The following is a 24982-nucleotide window of genomic DNA, read 5'->3' on the forward strand; positions in this document are numbered from 1 at the left end:
CATCTCAGCCACCCCCACCCTCCCCCACCACACACCCCCACCCTCCCCCACCACACACCCCCACCCTCTTGAGTGTAGCCTCTAGCTGAGTCCCAGCCTGTAGCTGGGACTACAGGCACACCACCAAACCCAGCTAATTTTTTTGGTATTTTTTGTTGGGGCTGGGGGAGGGGTGGTGATGCATTTCACCAGGCTGGTCTCAAACTCATGGACTCAAAGCAATCTTCCCGCCTTAGCCTCCCAAAGTGCTGGGATTACAGGTGTGAGCCACCACGTCCAGCCACCATTTCTTTATGTTCTATTTGCCAGCTGAGTTTCCGCTTGAAAAACCAAGAAGTAAAGTGACTTTCCCAAGGTCATACAGCAGAGACTTGCATTCTTGCCTTCTAATCCGTGACTTTTTTCCCCAGCTTCAGTTTTTGAATCCATGGATGGGGTCATTAGGGCTAATAAAAACCCCAAAAGTGCATCCTTGGCCATCCAAAAGCAAATAAATTACACACTGATTCAAAATAGCCAATGGCTCAGTAGTTAAACATTACTTCTGTGGCCATACTTCAGAAGTTTATATTCCTTCTCTTTCTGTTGATTCTAATAAGAAACAGGAGAGGAGGAAAAAACAGAGTGGCAAGTCCTGTCTATAACACGGGCCCTTCCTATGTGCCTGAGCCCAACTGGTACCCAACAGATGACTCATCACCCAAATTATCCAGGACCACAGTGCAGGCAGGAATTGTGGCCACTCATAGGATGGAGAACAAGAAGGCCCAAGTTCTTGTTGTAAGACTCCAATCAAGTCCCTGCCTCTCCCTGGGCCTCAGTTTCCCCTCTGCACAGTGAGAGGTCTGGCCTGCATGATCTCCAATGGCTTGTCAGGCTCTGACAGTCAAGATCAGTGTTTCCCAAGGCGTGATCCTGGGCCTACCTCCGTCATAATCACAGAGACTCCTGGTAAAATGCAGGCTCCTAGGTCTTGCCTAAGACCTGTCAATTTAGAATCTTGCAAAGGAAGGAAGGGAAGGCGTATAAACTTGTAATGCCTTTCCCTGACCCTCAACCCTCAGTTAAGTCTAAGCCCTCTCATCCAGTGGGGGAGCTCTCATGTTCTCAGGAAGACAGAGCAGGTCGGGATGGTGACCAGCCGGAGGCAGCAGAGTCCTGAGTCCTCTGGACAGCCAGTTTACCGTTAACATGGGAGAGAGGCAAGTGCTGGAGGAGGAAGGAAGTACAATCTATGCTGACCTTCTTCTAAAGCTCTCAAGGCACTCTATACACCTCACAAGGTGGCAAAAGGGCCAGAGAGAAAAAACCAAAAGAGCCAAGAAGAAGGACCAAGAGACGTAACCTCCAAATAGGGCTCTGGGCACAGGGCCTCGGAGCCACAGTCCTCAACCCAGAAATCAGTGCTGCGCACCAGCCCCTCCTCCCGCAGCCCCCACTCCTCACCCCTTCTCTGAAGGGCCTGAACTTACCGCAGCCTCTCGGCAGCCTGATCCCGCTGTTCCAGGCCCTTGTCCAACTTGGCCTTCAGAGCCTCGTTCTCCTTCCGAAGCTGCTCACACAGGGTCTGTGGGGCAGGGTAACAGACAGGGTGAGGGGAAGGAGTGGCGTCTCCCAGCTGCAGGCTCAGCTAGAGGATGGCGGGGGGCCTGCAGCCACCCCAGGGCCCAACTCCTTATCCCCTTTGCCTGGCCTCACCCAATCCCTCTCTAAGGAGCTAAGCCACTTGGCCACCCACGTGTCCTCTCCCTTGGGAGCCAGCTACGGAGAAGCCTGACCAAGAATCAGCCGTGGGGCCTTCTGCTCCTCCAAGACAGACAGCTGCATCCCTTCTCCTTCATCCCTGCTCCCACTGCCAGGACCCCTATTCCCCACCAGCCTCCCCCAGCTGACTTCTACTCTTCTTTGAAGTCTTAGTTTAAATCCCATCTCCTCAGAGAAGTCCTCCCTGACTCCCCAATCCAGCTAAATTAGGCTAACTCCGTTATCCTTGCTCACGGCCCCCCGCTTTTACGCTTCTCAGCACCTGTGGCAGATAAAGCTAAAGAAATGTTTGTGCCGCTATTTTCTTAATATCTACCCCCTTTACTCCCAATTAATTCCTGAGCTCCTGGAGGGCTGGGACCCCTAACCATTCTCTTGTTCCCTGCCAGATCCCCAGCACCCAGTTTGTGGAAGGAACAACATGACTGAACAGCCAAATGAGCAAATGGACAAATGAGCAGGCGAGTCCTGGGGGGCCTGGAAGGCACATCAATTTGCAGATGTGAGAGGTGCCCAGTGTTGCCAAGGGGAAAATCAGAAGACATGGCATTCAGTCGGGACCTCACTATGCCCTCACGCCCTCACAATGTGGCTGTGACACTTGGTTCCTCCTCTACAAAAGAAAGACAACTGTTTCTCTCTCTCTCTTTTTTTTTTTTTTTTTTTTAAGACAGAGTCTCACTCTGTTGCCCAGGCTGGACTGCAGTAGCATGATCTCAGCTCACTGCAACCTCCACCTCCCAGGTTCAAGAGATTCTCCTGCCTCGGCCTCCTGAGTAGCTTGAACTAGAGGTGTGTGCCACCATGCCTGGCTAATTTTTGTATTTTTAGTACAGACGGGGTTTCACCATGTTGGCCAGGCTGGTATCGAACTCCTGACCTCAAGTGATCCACCTGCCTCAGTCTCCCAAAGTGCTGGGATTACAGGCATGAGCCACCACACCTAGCCCAGGGACAACTGTTTCTTCTCTGCCTCCTCTATAGGGCTGCTGAGAGGGACAGATGAGACAGTGAGAGTGGAAGTGTCCATGAACCATCAGCCACTTGCTTATGTGTGGGGACTCATATTGGAAGCTCTGTGAACTGGGGGCATGGAAGAGGGGTCGCCAGACTCAGGACCTCACAGGCTGGGGGGAAGGGAAGGTGCTGACCAGCAATGCTAACATACAGTGTCAGCACAGAGTTGTTCAATCTTTCCACAGATCCTCACTGAGCACCTCACCTGTGCCAGGTACATTGCTCGGTGCTTCTCCATATACTGCCTCACTGGTGCCTCACAACTTCCTCAAAGCTAAGTAACTCATCTCTATGTTAAAGGTGGGGAAACCAGGTAAAATGATACAGTCTAACAGGTGCACAGCTGCTAAGACTCATCACTGGCGGGAAGTAAAACTCCAGCTGGCAGACCCCACACTGGTGTCTCTTTCCCCTGTGATGAAAGATCAGATAAGGGAGAGAGATGGTGCCCAAAGGAGGAGACAGCCTTTGAGCTGGGCCAGGACCAGGGCCATTCACTAAACTGCCATCTGCTGCCTTTCATCTCCCAGGCCTGTTGCAGGTGGATGCAATCATGTGACTAGTTCTGGCCAGCAAAAGAGGTGTGGAAGGGACAAGCATCACTCCTGGGCTGGCCTATGCACAATTCTCCAGTCTCTTTTTCCTGGTAGCAGGGGCTGATGTGGATGCCTCGTATTCTAAAGGGCACTGGAAGGTTGGGCCCCTGTCTCCCTGGGACTCTAAGGAACTGTGTAGAGCAGAAACAAACCCCTGCCACACAGAATAGGAGGGAAAACTTTTGTTGTGTAATCCAGGGAGATTTCAGAGTTGTTTCATTTCTGATTCACATAGGAGACTCTTGGGAAGGCTGAATGGAGGACACAGCCTTAAACTGGAGGTGGTTGGACAATGAGGGAGATGAGGCTTAGCAAACAGAAAACTAGCTGGGCATGGTGGCTCACACCAGTAATCCCAGCACTTTGGGAGGCTGAGGCAGGAGGATCACTTGAGCCCAGGAGTTCAATACCAGTCTGGGCAACATGGCAAAACCTTGTCTCTACTAAAAATACCAAAAGATTGGCCAGGTGTAATGGCGCATACATGTAGTCTCAGCTATTCAGGGAACTGAGGTGAGAGGACTGAGCCCAGGAGGTCAAGGCTGTAGTCAGCTGTGGTCGCACCACTGCACTCTAGCCTGGGTGGTGGAGCAAGACCCTGTCCCCCACCAACCCTCCAAAAAAAGAAATCAAAAAATTATTGTTATAAGTCCATTCAATGCCTAGCAGAGAGCCTTATGCTATACCTAACCTTGAATGTTTGTTTAGTGAACCAAGAAACAAATCAATGAATGAATGAGGAGGAACTGGATTAATATACCTCCACCCAGGCGGTAAAAATACCCGAGATGCCATGTCTCTGGGCGAGGCCTCCAGGGAACAGAATGGCCTGCTCCTAGTCCCTAAGGGAAGGCCAGGACAAGGCTTCACTTGCTGTTCTACCCTTGCAGTCTAGAGAGCTGTTTCCTTGGAGTCTCTGGGCCAATGCCCTGGGTGCAAACTGGCCAACGGATAGAATCATCAGAGGTCATAAAGATCATCACCTTCCATCCGAGGCGCTACGAGAGCTAAGCTATGAGTTCATTTGATCATTTATTATTTTGTTCATTCATTCATTCACCAAATGTGTATGAAGTGCCAGGAACTGGGATGCAACAGTGAATGCAATAGACATGGTGACTGCCCCCCTCAAGCTTACCTTCTAGCAGAGAGTATAAGAAAAAAAAGAGTATAAGAAAAAATGTATTAAATAAAATTATTACAAACTATGATAAGAGCTAAGAAGGAAATAAATAAGGAGGAGCCTGAAATAAAAAATAACAGAGGTTGGCAGGACCCAGGGGCCTAGGATCTATCCCCATCTCAAAGCTGAGAAGTGGATGCACAAAGTGCTCTCACCCCAGGCACCTTCCTGCCCTGCCCACGGCCTAGGCACTGTGCCAGGCTCACCTTGCCAGGGTTCAGCCTGGATACCTTGAAGCCTCACTGACATCTTAAAGGAGTTCCCTTCTCTCAGCCTGGCCCTCCAGGCCTCTGCCTCTCGTTCAGCCTCACCTCCCAACACACCCCTCCCCTACAGGTGGGATGGGCATCCTGCCTGCTCCTCTGCCCCCACACCTCTCCTCATACTGCATCTCCAACCTGATTGCCCTTCATGCTCTTGGCAACCAAGGTCACGCAAGGGGGACTCCCCCTTTTGCCATCAGCGGGGCACTTGAGTGCCTGCTGACATGAATGAGACCACAGACCAGAGAATGGCCTGGGAGGAGAGTCTGCAGGGAGTAAGGAGGCTTCAAGTCATGGCTCTGTCACTAAGGTGGCGGGCACTCAGATCATGAGCAGTCCCTCAGAAGCCTCCGTTTTGCCATCTTTAGAATGGTCACCAATTATAACTGAACACTTCCCCGCTGCCAAAGACCGCAAGGCTAAGACCCCCTGCCCAGTGTGGATGCCCGTCATGAACTCCGAATGGGGACCTCTCTTCCAGCATGGAGTAGGTTCTGGACTGCACTGGGTGCTTCATGTACATGGCCTTATTTAATGCAGCAATCTAACCATGGAGGCACTCCTAGCTCATGCTACTGATAGGAACATTGGGGGATAGAGAGGATGAGTGACTTTTCCAAGGTCATACAGCAATAAAGGGTCACTACTGGAACCAAGGACCATATAACTCCAAGGTCTGGCCTGGTCTAGCAAGGAAATCTGGCCATTCCCCACAGCACAGGGAGGCTTTTAAAAGGAATTCAATAGGGGAGGCAGGTTGGGATGGTGGTCAAGAGTATGGGCTTTGGAATGTGAGAGATCGAGGTTCCAATCCCAACTTCACCATTTACCAGCTGGGTGACCTTGGGCAAAAAAAGGGCTGCTTCCCCACCTGTGAAGTGGTGATAATGAGGGTGCCTACCCTGGGGGGAAAAAAGCATTACGAAAGGAGCTGACCTTTGTTCCCTCCCTTCCCATCCACCAACCCCGCACATGAGAAATAAAGGCAGGACTGCTGGGGGAATCCCCAACCATGACACTTGTATTGCCCATCCTGTATTTCCCCATTTCCTTCCTCTTCCTCATCCCTCCCCACAACTTCCTTATCCTGTTTATCACCCTGAACAAAAAGCCCGAAGTCTGCCCACAACACAGCCTTCAGAAGTCCCCATGGTGCCAGTGGATTCCCAGGAGCAGAAGGCGGGAAGAGCTCGGGGGGGAAGCACGCCTGCCTGTCTCGGGGCCGCCCTCCCCACGCGCCTCACCTGCAGGATGGAGGTGCGCTGCTCATTCTTGTGCACCTTGGATGCCAGTCGGTTGAACTCCAGGGCCATGCGGCCCAGGTGGGTGAAGAGCTGGCCGTGGTCCGGCTCCTCGGCGCACACACTCAGAGTGGTCTCCAGGCGCTGCAGGTGCAGCATCAGGTTGCCATCCTCATGGGGCAGGGGGCCCAGCGCCTGGAGGGGAAAGGGCACACAGCCCACTCTTCACCAAGGCCTGAGTAGGCGCCGCCAGTCCATTCTTCCTCTGCTTCCTCATTTCTCATGACTCAGTTTCCCCCTGTGACCCCAGCTCAGCCCCGGGAAATTCTCCAGTTATGCAGGTTCCCTGTCTGGGGCTGACTCACAGGGCAGGACCCAGGACTCACAGGCCACTGGTGGCTCCACAGCAGCGGGGCCACCATCCTCCCACACACTGGGCCTTGCAGAGTGCCTGACAGTAAGTCACTTGTCTGCTGGACCTCAGCATCCTCATCCACCAAATGTCCGCACAACCCTTCCCTCCCTTCAACCTCACAGGGTTCTTAGGAGGATGAACTGACCCCTGACAGCAACAAGCCCAGAGAAGGGACATCACTGTACAGTCGGCCCTCCATATCCATGGGTTCCGCATCCATGGATTCAACCAACCGCAGATAAAAAATCTTCTTAAAAAAACAAACTGGCCGGGCGCGATGGCTCACGCCTGTAATCCCACCACTTTGGGAGGCTGAGCGGGCAGATCACAAGGTCAGCAGATCAAGACGGCCTGAGTGGTGAAACCTCGTCTCTACTAAAAATACAAAAATTAGGTGGGCATGGTGGCACATGCCTGTAATCCCAGCTACTTGGGAGGCTGAGACAGGAGAACTGTTTGAACCAGGGAGTTGGAGGTTGCAGTGAACAGAGATCGCACCACAGCACTCCAGCCTGGGCAACAGAGCAAGACTCTGTCTCAAAACAAAACAAAACAAACAAACAAACAAAAAACTGTATTGAACATGTACAGAATTTTTTTCTTGTCATTATTCCCTAAACAACACAGTATAACAAAATTTAGCATTTACATTGTATTAGGTATTGTAAGTAACCTAGAGATGATTTAAAGTATATAGGAGGATGTGCATAGCTTATAGGGAACTACTACACCATTTTACATAAGGGACTTGAGCATCTGTGGATTTTGGTATCCTCAGGGAGTTCTGGAACCACTCTCCCATGTTTACCAAGGGACATCTGCATATACGTCCTGCAATCTCCACCTCCTGGGTTCAAGCGATTCTCCTGCCTCAGGCTCCTGAGGAGCTGGGATTACAGGTGTGCACCACGACACTGGGCTAATTTTTGTATTTTTAGTAGAGACGGGGTTTCACCATAATGGCCAGGCTGGTCTTGAACTCCTGACCTCAGGTGATCCACCCACCTCGGCCTCCCAAAGTACTGAGATTACAGGCATGAGCCACCATGCCTGGCCTACATGTGTGTCTTCTGGGGAATGGTCCAAGCATTCATCAGCTTCTGAGGACCCAAGACTCACAACAGTTTAAGGAACCACAGCTTTAGATATTTCAGAAAGTCCCAAACTAGTACAGTATATAAGAAAGAAAGCATACCGTGGGCCAGATAGTTGACTCTTTCTCTCTAGTCTATCTGGAACACTCCTACCAAAGACATTGCCTATGTTACACCAATTCTACTCCCAAGGACTTACAGTGTTACCCTACTGCAGATGGCACTGGGCCCATCTCCCCAGCTGGGCATCTAAGGACCTACAGCCACAGGTCCCATCTACAGCAGCATCCAGTTGGGCTCCCCACTTTACCCTGCCTGAACCCACACACACCAGGTCTGGTGCCTCTGCAGGGTTCACCCCATGTGTCCTCTCTGCCTCTGCAAGTTCTGCTCATCCTTCCCACCCTGTTCATGGCTCAGCTCCTCCAGCAGCCTCCCAGAAACAGTTATGGGAATCACAGGACATCAGAGCTACAAGGAGCCTCAGAGATCAGGCTGGGAAACCAAGCTATGGGGAGGAGGAACTTGCCCAAAGTCACCCAGTAAGTCAGTGGCAGAGGTATAACGAGAACTGAGGTTTCCTGACTTGTCATCCAGTGCTCTGCTGCACTGACCTCCCACTTCTCTGAACTCTGGAGGAATAGCAATGACTATAACCACAACTTGGTATTCCCTGAACACCTGTGTAACGGCGTCAGTGTGCCACATTCTAACAAGAGGAAATGCTGCTGTTTCAACTCTGCATCCATTCCCCCACTGCCTCTTTCCACTAAGGAGCTGAGGTGGCAGATGCTGCTCTATTTAAGGCTCATGCAATGCTTCCCATGCCTGCGACTTCTCCAGACTACAAGCTTCAGAGCACAGGGAGGCTGTGTTGTCTTGGCTCAAGTGGCTCAGCAGAGACAGGCACACTGTAGAGCTAACGAGGAACTTACTAAGTGAGTTAAAGTTATCAGTCCAAAGTCAGAGTGAAACACTTTCTGAGCAGGGGATCTTGCCTCCATGGCCAGCATCTCAGAGCCCTCAGGGACAGAACAGGAGAAGGAGACAGAAGGTTCCAGGAGACAGAACATAAAGAGCCTTTCCAATACTCAGAGCTGCCTGAGGCAGTGGTGAGCTTCTCAACACTGAAGGCATGCTAGTTAGCTAGATAGTTAGCTAGACAATCACCTGAGGGGGCCTTGCACTGGGCACTGACAGGTACATGGGGCAACCAGTGAACACAAGCACATTTGTCAGCCAAACCTTTGTGAAGGGAGGCAGCAGGGATCAATATATCAGTAAAGGGCTAGAGCACTCATTGCTTGCATAACAACAATTAAAGAAAAAAACTCAAAAGTGGGAAGGAAGGGAGAATGGAGAAGGTAGGAATTTAAGACATTTAAAGAATCTTCCAGACTTTTCACAATGGTTCTTCAATAAGTCTGCCATTTTGAGAAAGAACAGAAGGAAATATAGTTAGGATAAAGGCAGCCAGTGTTGTATGGTGTGGAATGAGGATGCTGGGCAGACGCTCCAGAGCTGTACGAGAGAGAGAGAGAGGAGAGAGAGAGAGAGAGGAGAGAGAGAGAAAGAGAGAGAGGAGAGAGAGGAGAGAGAGAGTGTGTATGCATGTGCACATGCGTGTGCATGCGTGTAAGTGGAAAGTTGAACCTCCTTCCTGTGTGCTCCAAGAGTCTGCACAAAGGGCTAATCACCTGTCTCACAGGGCCCTGGGCCTTCCTGTCCCTTCTTTCTCCCCCGGGGTTGGAAGCCCATAGACCCAAAGGGCTGAGTCATAGTGTGCGGAGGTGCCTGGCCCCTGGCAGAAGGCAACAGGGCTGGCGAAGAGCCCAGGCTTTCACAACGGTCGGGTGCCCGTGTGCCCCAAGTCGGGGAAGTCACTAGCCCAGGAATTTGCATATGTGAGCGAGAAGCACCCCCTGCTCCTGCCCCTCGTGTATCCCCAAGTGACTCCAGGGTACCCAAGGGATCTGAAAAGGTTCTGTGCCTCTCACATGGTAGCAAGTGACAAGACAGAAAGAGGGCAGCAGGTCAAGCCCGGGGGCCTGCCCGTCCACTCACCATTGCATTGGCATGGCTGCTGCTCTCTGGTGAATTCTGCTCCTCAGGAGTGACCACTTCAAATTCAGAGGAAGTGCCCTGTGCAGAAAGGAAGTTAGGTGCTGCCCGAGAGAAAAACAGCTCAGCCCTCCTCTCCGGCCCTGCGGCTGAGAGCAGCAAGGGGGGCAAAATCTCTTCCCACTTTGAGTTCACAGGGACCATTACATATCATCTCACATGAGATCACAAAGCAGGATTCTCGACAAGCCTGTCACAGCCCTCTGCATAATGTGAGGTCATATCCCCTCGACGGCCAATCCTCTTTTGTAGAAGGGAGATGTGGGACTAGCTGACCTTGAACCAGCAGCACTGTAGGGTTGCATTTTTTAAGGCCGTGTACTTTTTAAATGCTTTCATGAGCTCCATTATTTCTCAGAGTGACCCATGGAGTGGGTCAGAAGGTTATATCCTCTTTGGAAAGATGAGGAAACTACAGTATACAGTTAGTTAATGCAAAAGCAGGGACTGAACCCAAGACTGCAGATCCAGCATTCCTGCCATGGCCCCAGAGCTGTCTCTTAGGCCCAGATGTCTCTGATTGGTTTCCCAGAACACAGATGGCAGCTCTTACGGCCACCACCAAGCGTGGTCCTGTGCTGGCCTTCCCAAGCCAGTCCTGGAGATCCCAGAGGAGTGAACTGATGTGAGAAGAGTCCCAGAGAAGATTCACCAAATTTGGAGACTCTTTCAGGATTCAACCAAATCCAGGGTGGCCAAGGAATCCCAGATTTTTTCACATCTTTCCGTCATTCCAAGTAGAATTACTGGTCATTCAACCAACCAAGACACCAATGGCCCACCTGAACCAGCCATTAGCTCTGGGATCTGGGATTTCCATGTCCCGTTAAACCTGGTCTGCAGCCTCCCTTCATCCCAGAAAGGGGCAGGATAGATGAGAGGAGTCAGTGCTCAGCTTCCAGCTGACCCTCATGGCCACCAAGAACTCACCTCTGGCTCTTAGCCCTGCCCTAGAAAGTCTCCCCCCTCCATCTATATTTTCCCCATTACCCATGTAACCTCAAAACAGGTCCTTCTTTCCCTGCACCTGATCTGTAGGATAAGGATGCTGAACTATACAATCCCTTGTAGGATACCAAGCAAAACTTCTCCAGCCAAATTTGTAGATGGTTTCTTTCTTTTTTTTTCTTTCTTTCTTTCTTTTTTTTTTTAATGAGAGGGTCTGACTCTGTCACCCAGGCTGGAGTGTGGTGGCATCAACATGGCTCACTGCAGCCCTGACCTCCTGGGCTCAAGCGACCCTTCTGCCTCAGCCAGCCTCCCAAGTAGCTGGAACCACAGGCATACACCTGACTACTTTTTTTTCTTGAGAGATGGAGTCTCACTATCCTGCCCAGGCTGGTCTCAAACTCCTGGGTTCAAGCAATCCTCCTGCCTCAGCCTCCCCAAGTGCTGGGATTACAGGCATAAGCCACTGTGCCCAGCCTGTAGAAGATAGTTTCTGAGCCCTCTTTGAGAATGTGAGCTCCATGTCACATCTGTCTGTTTTCCTAGCACTGTGCACACTCAGTGATACTTAACAGTATACAACTTAGTGAGAAGAATTCCTTGTACATACCAGGGTCTTCCTGGTAAGTTTTAACTATGACTTTCATTTCAAAATGGGGAGGCTGAAGCCCCAGAGAGCTTGCAATGGACTTGCCCAATATCACCCAGCGAGTCAGAACACAGTTTCTTGACCTCAACCCTCTTTCTTCATGTTCTTGTATCTGTCAGTAGGACCTTGAGGTCCATCCAGGCAACTTCCACCCATGACTCCAAATAAAACTTACACTGGATGGAGGCTTCTGGACTGGTGCTGGCTTGTCACTGGGGCATGCAGGGGCTGTGGGAGGTGCTGTGACATTTGAGTCCTTTCCTGAAGAATCAAGAAAGCACAGATGAAGGGGGAGAAGCCCAGGTACCACCCTCTCAAGGAAAGCCCTTGACAAAGGTTCTCAGACAAGACTCCCCACCCCAGTGTGCGAGAATGGGAGGTGGTCTCATCAGGGCCAGGTAGTCTGAGAAAATGGCCTGCCCTGGAGTGACGGGGCAGAGCCCGAGCAGAGAGACCATGCTCCCTGGGCTTACTGGGAAAATCCCAAGTTGGCTGCTGCTCCTTGCTGCCCTGAACAGGCCTCAGTGATAAAGACAATGATTTACAATTTAAAAAGTCTTTATGTATCTATTATACCAGCCATTCTCATAAAAGCCCCATATCCCCATTTTAAAGGTCAGGACACTGAGGCTTGGGAAGGTCATCAACTTGCCCACAGCCACATAGCCAGCAACTGCAAACTCAGGACTGAGACTTGGCCCTCCCTCCCTGACTTCCTGCGGTTCTTGCTGCAGGGAGCTCCTTGAAGGTAGCTTCATTTCTCACTCTGGGAGTGGACCTGGCACCAATCAGGAACTCAGGAACATTGCTGAATAGACAAGCAGAGGCTGGAAATGCCCACTTACTGCCGCACAGTGGACTCTGAGACCATCACTTTCCTCCATTTGTCCATTTAGCAAATGCAACCACCAGCCAATAGACGGCTGTCACATTGGCCTGGGCCAGACACCATACAGTAGAGCCGCAGCAGGAGGCATCTGAGTCCAGCTGGGGTGAGGGTCATTTCCATCCTGGTCCCAGACCTTACCCTGGGCTTGGAGACATGCCAGAGTAATGCACACTCTGTATGCATGGTAATGCCTCTACCATACATGGGACTTCAACCCCGAGTCATAGCCACCCTTTCCTTTAACGGGCAGCACACGTAACCTTACATTTGAAATACGCTGCAGCCGGCTAACAGGCAAGTCCAGCTTCTTCCCTGGGCCTCAGCTTCCCTAATTGTAAAATGGAAGCGCAGGGCACGACCAGGGAGCTTCCAACTCATATGCCAGCTCCAAGTGACAGGGAGTAGCTGCTCGGAGCGCAATGCCTGGCACACAGTAGCTGCTCATTAAATATTTGTTCACTAAATATGCTGATAAAGACCCCAAGGCCACAGGACTGCAATGCAGTCAACTGTTGTGATCTATTACTCATGTCTGCTGGGGCCTCAGGAGTGCTGAGTCATTGGCTATTTTTAACAAGATTGTTTTGAAGTCCCTTCCAAATCTGACCTTCTGGGGGATGTGGCAGCCAAAACATGAATGGAAGCGTAGCCTGTGACCTAAGGATAAACGAGAGGATGTAGGTTTTGACCTAAGAAGGGAGTTCACTGTGAAGAATTTGGGCAGTTTGGGGTACAGGGAGAGTCAGAGGTACCCAGACTCCTCTTATACCTGTGAGCTCAGCCAGGGGGTCGAAGGAGCCCAAGGAGGGAGAAGGTGGTGGGAGCAGCTCGTTGTCCTTCACTAGCTCCTCGGCCTTCTGCCGGAGCCTGGTCGCTTCCATCTGGGACTCTTCCAAAAGCTCCCCTAGAGTTATTGGGGAAGAGGAAGCAAAAGCATTTACTCAGCTCAGTGTGCTGCTTCTCCCCGTCCCAGGCCCCTAACCCTGCTGCTGCCTGGCTTCCGAGGCTCCAGGCCCTGGACTTCACTCCCACCGTTGCTCTGTGGGCCAAGTGGGACAAACTCCATGCTGGTGCACCACAAGAAACAGGCTAGAGCAAGGAACAGGGCCCAGCAATCGGGGGACACAGGAGTGGAAGGAATCTATGAGAAACTCCTCAGACCCCCCGCCCCCAGCATTCTCTTTCTGCCCTACTCCCTTCACACCCAGCCAGGGGACTCCACAGAAAGCCAGGGACTCCCCACCCTATGGGCTACCCACAGCCTGAGCCACCAGGGCAAAGGGCTGCCTGCAGGGCGGAGACCTTGGATAATTCCAACCAGCCCTCTAGGCCTCCATTTTCCTTCTCCTACAAGCGGAGATCGGGAAACTTCACTCCTCCCTCCCCAGTCGGCCGTCCCAAGCAAGGATCTGCCAAGCAAGGAGAAAGCATTTTAAAAATCAGGGAGCTATGCTCCCCTCTAAAACCTGAGACTAGAGAAGGGCGCGGCAAGGCAAAGGAAGAGTTTCAGGAGTGTGGAAGAAAGAGAGCCCCCTCTGGATGGGGAAATCAATGAAAGACTTGCCTGGAGGAGAAGGGGGCACAGCAACTGGGTGCTGATGCACAGGGACTGTCGGTCATGCGGAGGGAGGTGGGGTCGTTCTAAAGTCGGGACGGCTTGAGCAAGAGCCAGGAGAAGAGAACTGAGGGACCTCCCACCTCCTTGGCTTCAAGCCAAGCTCTGCTCCCTGCTCCAACACCTGGGAACGCATGCCCCAGTTGCCCTGGTGATGCCGACTCTCCCCATCTTTCATGCCCCAGAAAGAGGAGGCCACATTCTAGTTCCATGGCCACTAACTGGGCCTTCCAGCCTCCTCTCCCTTAGCCCACACCTGCCTCTTGGACCTGAGTCCTGTCATCCTGGTTCCAGGGTGCTGAGGAATCAGGGTTGGGAATACTGTCACCATGCTACATGGTGCATAGAGACAGCTGTGAGGCAGGAGCCAGCGCTGGGCCAGGAGGGACAGGGGATGACTCGGGCAGAGGCATATGCCAGCTTCATTCTCCACTGCTAGTAGATGGACTGGCATCACAGTCTGCAGGGAGGGGCGCTCGCAGGGAGGGGACAGGGTCTGCTTTACCTAACATCTTTATCCCTTGCATTTTTTCCTTCAGCCGGGAATTCTCCTTCACTAGGCGCTCAAAAGCTGCGGATGCCTCTCCTGAGGGCACGCTGCCCCCAGGGTCGTAGATCCGGTACGGTCCTCTCCCTTCCATGAGGGTAGCTCAGCCCCTGCCGTGGTGCCCGCCTGGCTGTAAGGACAACAGCAGCATATCAGCAGGCTGGCCAGGCCATGGGGGCATCCTTTGCAGAGAAGCTCTAGTCTGTCAATGCCCCAGAAGGCAGTCCCCCACTTTAAGCTGGTCTGACCATATTATAGTAAAGCAGGACAGTCACCTCCTTTTATCTGGACACTGCCTCTATTAATACAACCTTAGAATGGCATTAGTTTCTCTTAGCAGCCTCAATGCACTGTTGGCTTGTTTAGAACAGGAGTCCAAATAAACAGCAGGGTACAATATGGGATACAAGAAAGAACCCGGACTTGGAAAAAAAAAATCTGAGTTCATGTCCTGTCTGTGAGGTCCAGGAGAACAGGAATCCCATATGTTTTACCCATCATTGCATCCTCAGAGCCTACCACAGTATTAGCTATGAATTTTGCCCAATAAACACTTACTCAATTAATGGCCTAGCCATTAATTTACCATGGGATTGTGGGCAGTCCCTTCCCCTCTCTGAGGGAGGGAAATGAAAGTCTTAAGTTAATTCAGTAATCTTTAAAGTGAAATGCTTGTACCCTAAGGGATAAGCAAGTCAACCCAGTCCAAAGTTCCATTTATATGTGTATCATCTTCTTTAAAAAAGGAAAAGAAAAAAACACCCTGACTAATATTTAATACACTGTCACCCTCCTCCGTGAGTCTCATATCATGTATGGTCTGTCCCTTGCAGTTCTAAGGAACAGAAGAATTTTTCATCAAACCACTGTCTTCTATTTGAGCACCAAGGTTTTTTTTAGTAATCTGTTCAGTTTCATCTGCTTTATGTCACTGAAACCAGTTGGAAAGGTGACTTTAGAATCCTAACTCTGTGACTTAGTAGAGAAGCTCTCTGTCCATTCACTCATCCATTCAATAATTACTTATTGAGCATTGACTCCGTGCTAGGCACCAGTCTGGGTGCTGAGGAATTATCAGCAAACAAAACAGACAAAAATCCTTCATGGAGTTTATAGTCTAGGGGTGAAAGCAGAGGAGGGTGGTGGGGAACACAGTATTTCAGGTGATCAAAAAGTCTATGGACAAAAATTTAGCAGGGAAGGGTGAGGCAAGGAATTTCATTTTAAATAGAGCTGGCACAAAAGGCCCCAAGGATAAGGAGCTATTTTAGCCAAGACCTGAAAGAGGTGAGGGAACTAGCCATGAAGATATCTGAAGGAAGAACATTCTTGGCAGAGAGAACAGTAAGGGCAGATGCCCTAAGGCTGAAACACCGAGCCAGCCTCCAGCCCTCCAAATAGCTCTCCAGCATGAAAGGGCCCCCAAGGCCTTCACTGGGGACCTCAGAAGGGTTTGGGGGCTCGGCACCTTCCTCCCAAGGTCACCACCCCCGAGACAAAAACTGTTTCATCAGGAATCCTCAAAGACCCTCCCAGGTCCACACACCATGCTCCATGGGTCCTTGGCGCTGCCAGGTGACTACGACCACACCACCCTGCTCCCAGAATGTAAATGGAAGATCAGAGTGAGAAAGGATTAACAGCAACACCACCATGCTTGAATCACCTCCTTGCCAGGCCCTGCATTAAACGCTTCAGATATACAATCTTGGTGGAGCTGCACAGTAACTCTAACATGCATACTAATCTCATCTGCATTTTACAAGGGAGAAACTGAGGCTCAGGGAGGTTAAGTAACTCAGCCACGATGATCTGGCCAGCAATAAGAGCCAAGATGCAAAGTCAGCCCTGCCTGCTGTGACTCTAACCCCTACCATACTCACACAGCCAGGACACAGAGCCAGAGGGGCAGACAGGGAGTTCAAATCTGTTTGTAGGGCAGCACCATGCTATCAGGTCACCTCTGGACAGTTTCCCTTGCCCTGCAGCATGAGAACCAATAAGGACTTTTCCAAGAGCATCCATAGGATGGAATGGGCCAGAAAGAAAAACAAAGTTCTGATGAGCAGGACTCCCCCTCCCAAAGACTGACAGATACAAGATGAATACACCGTGTGGGAGGCACCCACACCCTGCTGAGCCCGAGAGGCAAAGGACAGCTACCCACATGCCCATCACAAGTCATCACCCGGCTTAGGGGTGACTTGTTTTTAACCTGAAAGGTCAATGTTCTACAGCATAGCACAAAGCGCGGATGTTTCCACTAAGAAACAGTGTGGGGGCAGCACTTAGCACTGGAACTGGCACATAGTAAAGTACTCAAAAATGTTGGCAGATGTTGGGGGTCCTTCCCCTCTGCTTGCCTCTGTCCTCACGAGCCTTGCCACCTGGTACAGCATGTGTCTGACTGGTGCGGGCATTGCCCATCTGGCTGGGAACTTCCTGAGGCAGGAGCGTACTTTGCACATCTTTGTATTCCTGTCGGGAGCACAGGAGGGTGGGCCTTCCTTGAGAGCTGCTTGGAGTTCAAGAACAGTGAAACAGAGGGCTAGAAGGGGCCTGGAGCCACCTTGCATGACAAAGGCAGCAGTGTCCTGGTTCCTGTCCACCACTATGCATGCACCCTAAATGGAACTCACAGTCAACACCACATGAAGGCATGGGGAATTTCTTACTCAATGTCTGCCTTGTCCTGTAGATTAGAGGCTGCATGAGGACAGGGAGAAAGTCCATCCTGTGTGCCAGAGTATCTTCAGAGTGGCCCAGAGTAGGGCCTCGGTAAACCTTGAATTCAGAGAAGTCAGACTGAAGGGAATGAGCCCTTGACCCTGACCCCGCCTCCTGCAAGGCCATGTCCAACATCCCAGAGAGAGCCTAACCCTGACCCACTGACCAGACACACTCGGACGCCCAGACACTTCTAGAATTGGGGCTGGGCCAGCCATGCTCCCTCAGAGAGGCCCAGATGTAAGGCGAAGGGACAAAGCAGAATGCAGGATGTGGGATATGAAATCCACCCCACGTCCTCCAAAACACACAACACTCAGTTTCTCTTGGCACTGGGGAGTCAACAGGGAAAGGGGTTCATGGGAAGCAAAAAGGGGGGCAGACAGAGCTATGTTCCCCTACTTTAGCCTCAGGGGGCAGAGCTTGGGGAGAAAGAAAGGCAGTGGGCAGAGGAAATGCAGGAGAAATATCCTATTGTGGGAAAACCCTCTCTGGAGATCAGAGGAGCTGCCCCTGGAGGGCCTGGACTTCTGGAGGAAACAAAGACAAAGAGAGAAACAGGGAATTTCCAAGTCCTGCTGACCTCATGCCCAGATGATCAGCGGTAGTCCCTGGATGACCACTGGGCAGACGGGAACTCTCCCTCTGATCAGTGAGGTTTTTATAACTTCTCCTAGAGAGAGGACTCACTCTCAGGATGACAGAGCTGGAGGGGACTCTCCGAGGGCAATGAGGCGAATCCTGCATTATCAGGTGGGAGAGAGATGTGCCCAGAAACACTCAATGGATGAGGGGCTGCATTCGAACATGACGATGGCATGCACTCCCCTCTGCTTCTGCTGTCCACAAACCACGAGGATGTTTTCAAAGGGGAAAAGGAAGCACTGACCACTCCCCTCCATGTGGCAGTATCTGGAGTTCAGAGCCCAGGAGTCCTTGGGCATGAGCTCATCTGATTCTCACTCATGGCACAGGCAATGCAGCAAGGCAAGGCCCTGAGCAGGGAAGGCCAAGGTCACATAAGGAGTCAGGATGGAGCTGGGACCAGAAGATCCCTGCTCTCCCTCCAGGCTGCCCACAGCCCATCCTCCATTTCCCTTCCTGCCCAGCAATCCCATGGCACACCACAGGCCCCTACCACACCTTCTCGGAGTCTCTTTCCACTTGGCCTGGTTCCACAAACTACAAATCAGCAGGTGCTCCACCAGCAGTGGGACTCCAGCCCCCCTTGCCCAAACCAGAAACAGCTGGTGGTATAGAAGCAGCCAGCGCAGACTTTCTTCCAAAACAAGGCCTCAGCCAGCGGGGCCTCCACAGCCTGCCCCAGAGGGGCCCTGGGGCTGCCCGCCGGAACCAGAAAGGCCCAGTTTGGGGGCAGAAAGGGGCCCAGACAGACGGCAGGTCAGGCAACGACCACAGAGCATGAAGTTGGAAGTGATGCTGCTGAAACCGAAGGAGCCACCCACTAGAAGGCAAGCACTTGTGGGTGGCAGAGAGGCAGCAGTCCCCAGGGCTCAACTCTCAGCCTTACCCCAGAAGGAGAGGGGTGTGACAAAGACTACATTCAGAATTAAATTTACATTCCAGCTTTTGCACTGAAATGCTTTGGTCTGTCAGATTATCTTGCCATTAGCCATGTTCTGGTGGCTGGGTAAGGGGGTGGTCCCAGACCCCCCAAATGATACTCACTTGCATAGCCACTAACATTTGCAAAATGCTTCATAGTGTCCCAAGCATTGTTTCTCCATCTGATTATCACAATAGTCCCGGGAAGAAGGCAGGGCTGATACCTGCCTGATGGACAAGGAAACTGAAGTCCAGCTTGGGGACTTAATCAGCCCAATTTAATGCCTCTGGTCACTGGCTGCATCCTGGGGCCAGCTATCCCTGCAACCCTGGAGCAGGTGATGCCCTCCCTGGCCCAGAGGGAAAAGTGTAAGCAAATCTCTGGTACAGGGAGGTGAAGGTCATGGAGGCCAACATCTACCTCCCCAGCAGAGGCGACGGCTGCCAGGGATGCTGGCAGGTGGGCTCGCAGAGAGGGTATAGGGAAGGGGTCTCCAGGAAAGACGGCACACAACAGAACGTCAGAAAGGTCTATCCTAGTGTCTACTCTGCTGTGTATGGAACCATGGGCTCATTCCCTCACATGCAAGGGGAGGAGCATGGGCCACACAGAAACTGGGTGATGGCTAAAGTTGGCCTCAGGATCAAGAAGACCCAAGCCTCAGGAGCTAGCAGCAAGCTGAGGAAAGAGAGGGAGCCAGCACCATGGAAACATCGCTGCCTTGGAGGCAGGAAGAAAGGTCCAGACAGTGAAAGTGCTCAAGGCCAACCTTGCCAACACGAGGCCTGAGAGGGGGCCTCACCTGCACTAGCCTCAGCTCTGTGCACCCTGTGGACTGAGACCCTGGACCAGCCACTCACCTTTCCTGAGCCTCAGGTGCCTCATCTGTAAAGCAGGAGTAATAACAGAACCTACCTGATAGAAGATCAAAGAAATTAAATGAAACAATATGTGTATAGTTGGAAAGGAATTCTCACTTTCTACTTTATGCAATACTTCCTGATTATCTGATTTAACAAGAAACACATCTTTGTTTTATAATAAGATTTCCAAAATAATAAGAGTATACAGTAACTAGCTCAGCATTTGGCATACAGCAGGTGCTTAATAAAAGGCTGAGGTAACCCCACAACTGTGCCTAGCTGATCTAAGGGCCAAGGCTTTCCCCATATGTTCCCTCCTTTAATGGGATTTTAGGCTCTTCCGTCAGCTCAGTAAGCTCGGTTCTGGCCTCCACTTATTCTCTAGTGACCTGCAAACCACCATTCAACTGTGGTTAAGCAGGGTGCCTGGGCACACCATAGCTAGTGAAGATGTAGCTATAAGAAGCCCTTGAACCACGATGCCACACTCACCAATGACTGGGAATCTGAGCCTCATTTCCTCTGTTGTAAAGGGCAATATCGTGCAATTCCACCCAAGGATGAAAAGAAGTGAGATGCCATGATATCACATTGCACACATAAACAAAAAACTGTCCACATATTTGTGTTATGATGACCTCCAGTCCTCCCCAACCAATTTCCAGGCTGGGGAAACTACAGCCTCAGGTCCATCCATCAAAGGCCGGGTTGGATTTTTCAGGAAGTGATACTATTCTGTTCAATACTGTAATGGTGGACACCCGCCATTCCACATTTGTCCAAACCCATAGAACATACACCACCAAGAGGGAACCCTGATGTAAACCATGGACTCCGGGTGACAGTGTTGTCAATGTAGATTCATCAGCTGTAACAAATCTACCGCTCTGGTGGAGGATGCTGATAATGGGGGAAGCTATGCCTGTTGGGGGTGGTGGGGGAGTGCAGTATATGTAAGATCTCTGTACCTTCTTCTCAATTTTGCTGTGAACCTAAAACTGCTCTATAAAAAATAAGGTCTTTAATTTAAAAGAGAAAAGGACCAGGCTGGGCTCTCCCGATGGCTGTCAGGTTCACACATGAGTGAGGACACAGCACGTACTTGAGACAGTGTGTATTCAAGGACCCCACCCTGGCATCCTCACCAATAAGGAGCCCAGACTTAACTCCTCCATCCTTGCAATCAACTGAGCAACAATGAGGCTGCAGGCATAGAGTCTCATATGATAACAGCTGGGGCGCCAGAACTGTAGGGTCTAGTCAAGGTACACTAGGGTGAACATCTTAACCCTCACTAGGCCGCAGCTACCTAAAAAGAGGGAGCTGCAAAAATAGTAATAACATGGGGGGTTGCACTGGATAATCTTTAAGGCCCCTTCTAGTTCTAACATTTCAGAATCTGAAATTTGTTAGCACTATTTTCTTTAACCTTCTAACCTTAAGAAGGCTCCAATCCCCAGCTCCAATCCCTTCTAAGGCCCAGGTGGATTTCCCTAACCCATCAGTCCTCCCATAAGAGCTTTCATGGGTGCTATCCCCTCCCCGAGTGCAGTCGGAGACCCTCAGCTGACATCCACAGCCCTGTGCCAGGTCCTCCCCTCCTGCCTAACTTGTACCAGGCTCCGGCCAAGCCTGATCTGAGTTCCTCAACGTGGCACACATCTTCCCATGTCCTTCATCCTCCCCTCCCCTGAGTCACCCACAAAGGAGGCCCCACCGTCTCCACTCAGCCTCCGAGGCCCAGGTTACACACCACCTGCTGAACACCTGAGACAGAATTCACACTGCAAAAGAGGACTGGAGAGCACCTAACTAAGCCGGAGAGAGGGTGACAGTTCGTTAGGCGCTACCCTATGCCAGGTGCTGGGCCGCATCATGACGCACATGACCTCATTTTCTTCTTGCCACACAGAGATGGAAATTATTATCCACACTTTCCAGCAAGGAAACCAGTCGACGCAGCTACATGGATGAGGAAGCAGACTCAGAGAAGTTAAGTCATTTGCCTGAGAATACACAGCTGGCTAGTGGTAGAACAAATGATGCAGCCTCAATCTGTCAGATTCCAACACCGGTGCCCTTTCCACTGCTCTGAACTGCCTGGAGAGGCGGCAGGCTGAAGCTCAGAGGTAGGAAACCGGACCTGCTTTCCAGTTCTCCGGAACATGCCCCAAGTTCCTAGTCCCTGTCTTTATATGTCTCTAGCTTTATATGCAACCAGGTGGCAATCTGCCCCACTTCACCCGCAGTCAACAGGGTTTAGAATCTCAGGCTGGAAGGGAGCTCAGAGGACATTCCATCCTGTGCTTACCCAGTCCTCTGAGGAGCCCAGGACTCCAGCTGGCCAAATTTAGCAATCCAGATCTCAGCAACTTCCCCCCCAAAACAATTCCTGGGGCAGCCAGCACTGGCTATAGTTAGGTTGCTCCCAGTTCTGTTTCCACTGGCCCTTCTCTCCCCTTTGTGGTCCCCTGGAATAAGGAACAAGATGCCCATCTTCAGCATGACAGCCCTGAGGACATCTGGAACCTCCAGCCTTCTCTATACTGTTCCACACAGGGACTGCCTCCTCTCCAGTCCCCCACCATCCCTCTACCCCACACTATCTCTAGCTGGTTCTAGCACTGGACCCAACATTCCAGGCATGGTTTGCCTGACCAAATGCAGACTGACTTTCACCTCCACCCTTTTAGGTCGTATATTCCTATTGAGGGAGCCTGGGTATACATTTGCTTTTCTTACAGCTGAGTCACCCACTGAAGAATGTCCTTTCTCAATGACAACAACCTGCATGTATGCCTAACTGGTGAGAACAAAGTTCTCATGTAGAAAAGTGTGCTTGAGGGCTGGGTGCGGTGGCTCACGCCTGTAATCCCAGCACTTTGGGAGGCTGAGGTGGGCGAATCACCTGAGGTCAGGAGTTCGAGATCAGCCTGGCCAACATGGCGAAACCCAGTCTCTACTAAAAATACAAAAATTAGCCAGGTGTGGTGGCGGGCGCCTGTAGTCCTAGCTAATGGGAAGCCTGAGGTAGGAGAATCGCTTGAACTCGGGAGGTGGAGATTGCAGTAAGCTGAGATCATGTCACAGCACTCCAGCCTGGGAGACAGAGTGGGACTCCATCTCAAAAAAAAAAAAAAACAAAACAAACAAACAAAAAAAAACAGGTGTGTCTGAGAAGGTGCGAGTTACCTAAGGGAGCAGAAGTAACTGATTGATTCAGTAATCCCCTATCCAGGAATCTAGAGATCTTTGCATCAGTACACAGAAGCTGGACAAAACTGTGCACTGCCACATGCTTTGTAATAGACATTTTTGCTATTCTTGAATGTCCATCAAGAAGGGACTGGTTAAACAAACTACCATTCATTCGATGGAATACTATACAGCCATCAAAAAGAATGGGGTAGATTGCTTGGCAATGATACAGAAAGATGCCCATAAAATACAATGCAAAGTGCAGGTTTATATGTGTAACAGGATGCTATTTTTTTCAAAAACACATAACCCTGTGTGTGTGTGTGTGTGCGTGTGTGTGTGTGTGTGTGTGTGTGTGTGTGTATGGAATCTTAAATGTGCATGGAAAAAGGCCTGGAAGCCCAGTGCTTTGGGAGGCGAAGGTGGGAGGATTGCTTGAGGCCAGGGGTTCAAGACCAGCCTGGGCAAAAAGCAAGAACAGATTCTCTATTTAAAAAAAACTTTTTTACATTAGCGGACCGTGGTGGCACATGCCTGGAGTCCCAGCTACTCGGAAAGTTGAGGTGGGAGGATCACTTGAGCCCAGGAGTTCAGGCTACAGTGAGCTATGATCATGCCACTGAACTCCAGCCTGAGTGACAGACCAGTACTCTGTCTCTTAAAAAAACAAAAACAAAAACATGAAGAAAAGAAAGAAGTCTCAAAGGATACATACCAAACTGCTACTAGTAGACTGCTCTACAGAAGGACCTGGGTAAGGAACTAAAACCAAAGGAAACTTTTATTTTACTCATGCTATTTTAACTCTTTACATGGGAAATCTAGTCCTGTTCTTATACAATTATAAAATTAATTTTTAAATACAGTAGGGACAGAGTAAGGGGAAAGGAAGGAGAGAGAAGACAACTGTCATTTTTTTACTTTATATCTTTTGTACTGCTTGAGTTTTGGGGGGTTTTTCCCCAATAATCATGTGTTATTTGGTAATTTTTTTAGAGGGAAATTTTAAAATATTTTTCTAAAAAATTTAAGTGAGCTGGGTGCATTGGTGCATGCCTGTAGTCCCAGCTACTTCAGAGACAGAGGCAGGAGGATAGCTTGAAACCTAAGTTTATCTAACCCTGTAACTCCCCTGCCTCCAAGAGGTAAGATGCCAATCTTGGGGAATTCCTCTTATACAAAATATGGTGGAAAGAGGGTTTCACAGATTCAAATCCTGGCTATGATCCCTTCTCAAATGACCCTGGGCAGGCCTCACTTTCCTTGTTTCTCCCTACAGAAATGTTGTGAGGACCAAGTAGGAACCATAGAGTTCTCTGTAAACCTTAAAATGCTACTCAGACAGGAGCAATAATGGCTGTCAAGAAGCTAGGAAGGAAAAGGCTGGACAGGGGCTGAGGTACTCAGATAAAAGCCAAAGATGCCTTGTGTTAACAACAAGAAGCTGAAAGCTACCTAAAATGAAGAGGAAAATGAATAAATACATTGTGGCAATTTCCTATCAGGAAATACTATACAGCAGTGAAAAAAGAATGAGCCACAGATGGAGATATGAACATGAATGAATCTGGGTCTCACTCTGTTGCCCAGGCTGGAGTGCAGTGGCATGATCTCAGTTCACTGCAACTTCCACCTCCCAGCCCAAGTCATCCTCCCACCTTAGCCTCTCAAGTAGCTGGAACTACAGGCATGTGCCACCACACCCAGCTAATTTTTGTATTGTTTGCAGAGATGGGTTTTCGCCATGTTGCCTAAGCTGGTCTCAAACTCCTGGGCTCAAGAGATCCACCTGCCTGCTCTGCGTCCCAAAGTGCCAGTAAGGCATGAGTCACCATGCTCAGCCTAAATAACATTTTTAAACATAAAAAAATACTATATATTATTTAGTGATGCACACATTAAAAAAAAAAAAAAAAGAAATGCAAGAAAAAAACCCCACTAAATTCAGAACATTTGTTTCTTGTTGGTGGCTGATGAAGGAGAAATTTCAAGTGATTGGAAATGTGTTATTTCTTAAACCAGATGAGTGACCATGCAGGTGTCTGCATGTTACCCTCTATATCTGAGAGACTCCTTCAATTTTTCTTTTTTTCTTTTTACTGTATTTTTTGCTTTTTTTCTGCTTCAACTTTTATTTTAGATTCAGGGGGTACATCTGCAGGTTTGCTACCTGGGTATACTGCGTGATTTGGGTAGGGGTGATCCCATCACCTGGGTACTGAGCATAGTTCCCAACAGGTTTTCAACCCTGCCTCCCTCCCTCCCCACTCTAGTAGTCCCCAGTG

General features: G+C 50.4%; 1 protein-coding gene across 11 annotated transcripts in view; it reads right to left on the reverse strand.

The window, feature by feature from the left end:
- The window catches only part of TNIP1 (TNFAIP3 interacting protein 1), a 51261-nt gene that overhangs the window by 20558 nt on the left and 5721 nt on the right, over positions 1 to 24982 (reverse strand). For 7 of the 11 annotated variants that reach the window (XM_058440046.1, XM_032158385.2, XM_032158384.2 and 4 more), the window contains exons 2-6: positions 12950 to 13084; positions 11467 to 11552; positions 9638 to 9715; positions 6068 to 6259; positions 1473 to 1567 (exon numbers count right to left, since the gene is read on the reverse strand). In XM_058440046.1, coding sequence (XP_058296029.1) covers positions 1473 to 1567; positions 6068 to 6259; positions 9638 to 9715; positions 11467 to 11552; positions 12950 to 13061 — 563 coding nt within the window. In that variant the 5' untranslated portion in view covers positions 13062 to 13084. Of the gene's footprint in view, positions 1 to 1472; positions 1568 to 6067; positions 6260 to 9637; positions 9716 to 11466; positions 11553 to 12949; positions 13085 to 14300; positions 14473 to 24982 lie in introns of all 11 variants that reach the window. The other 4 variants (XM_032158390.2, XM_032158387.2, XM_032158392.2 and 1 more) reach the window with 1 other exon arrangement.

Source organism: Hylobates moloch, unplaced genomic scaffold (genome assembly GCF_009828535.3).
Source record: "Hylobates moloch isolate HMO894 unplaced genomic scaffold, HMol_V3 SCAFFOLD_6, whole genome shotgun sequence".
Classification (NCBI taxonomy): Eukaryota; Metazoa; Chordata; class Mammalia; order Primates; family Hylobatidae; genus Hylobates; species Hylobates moloch.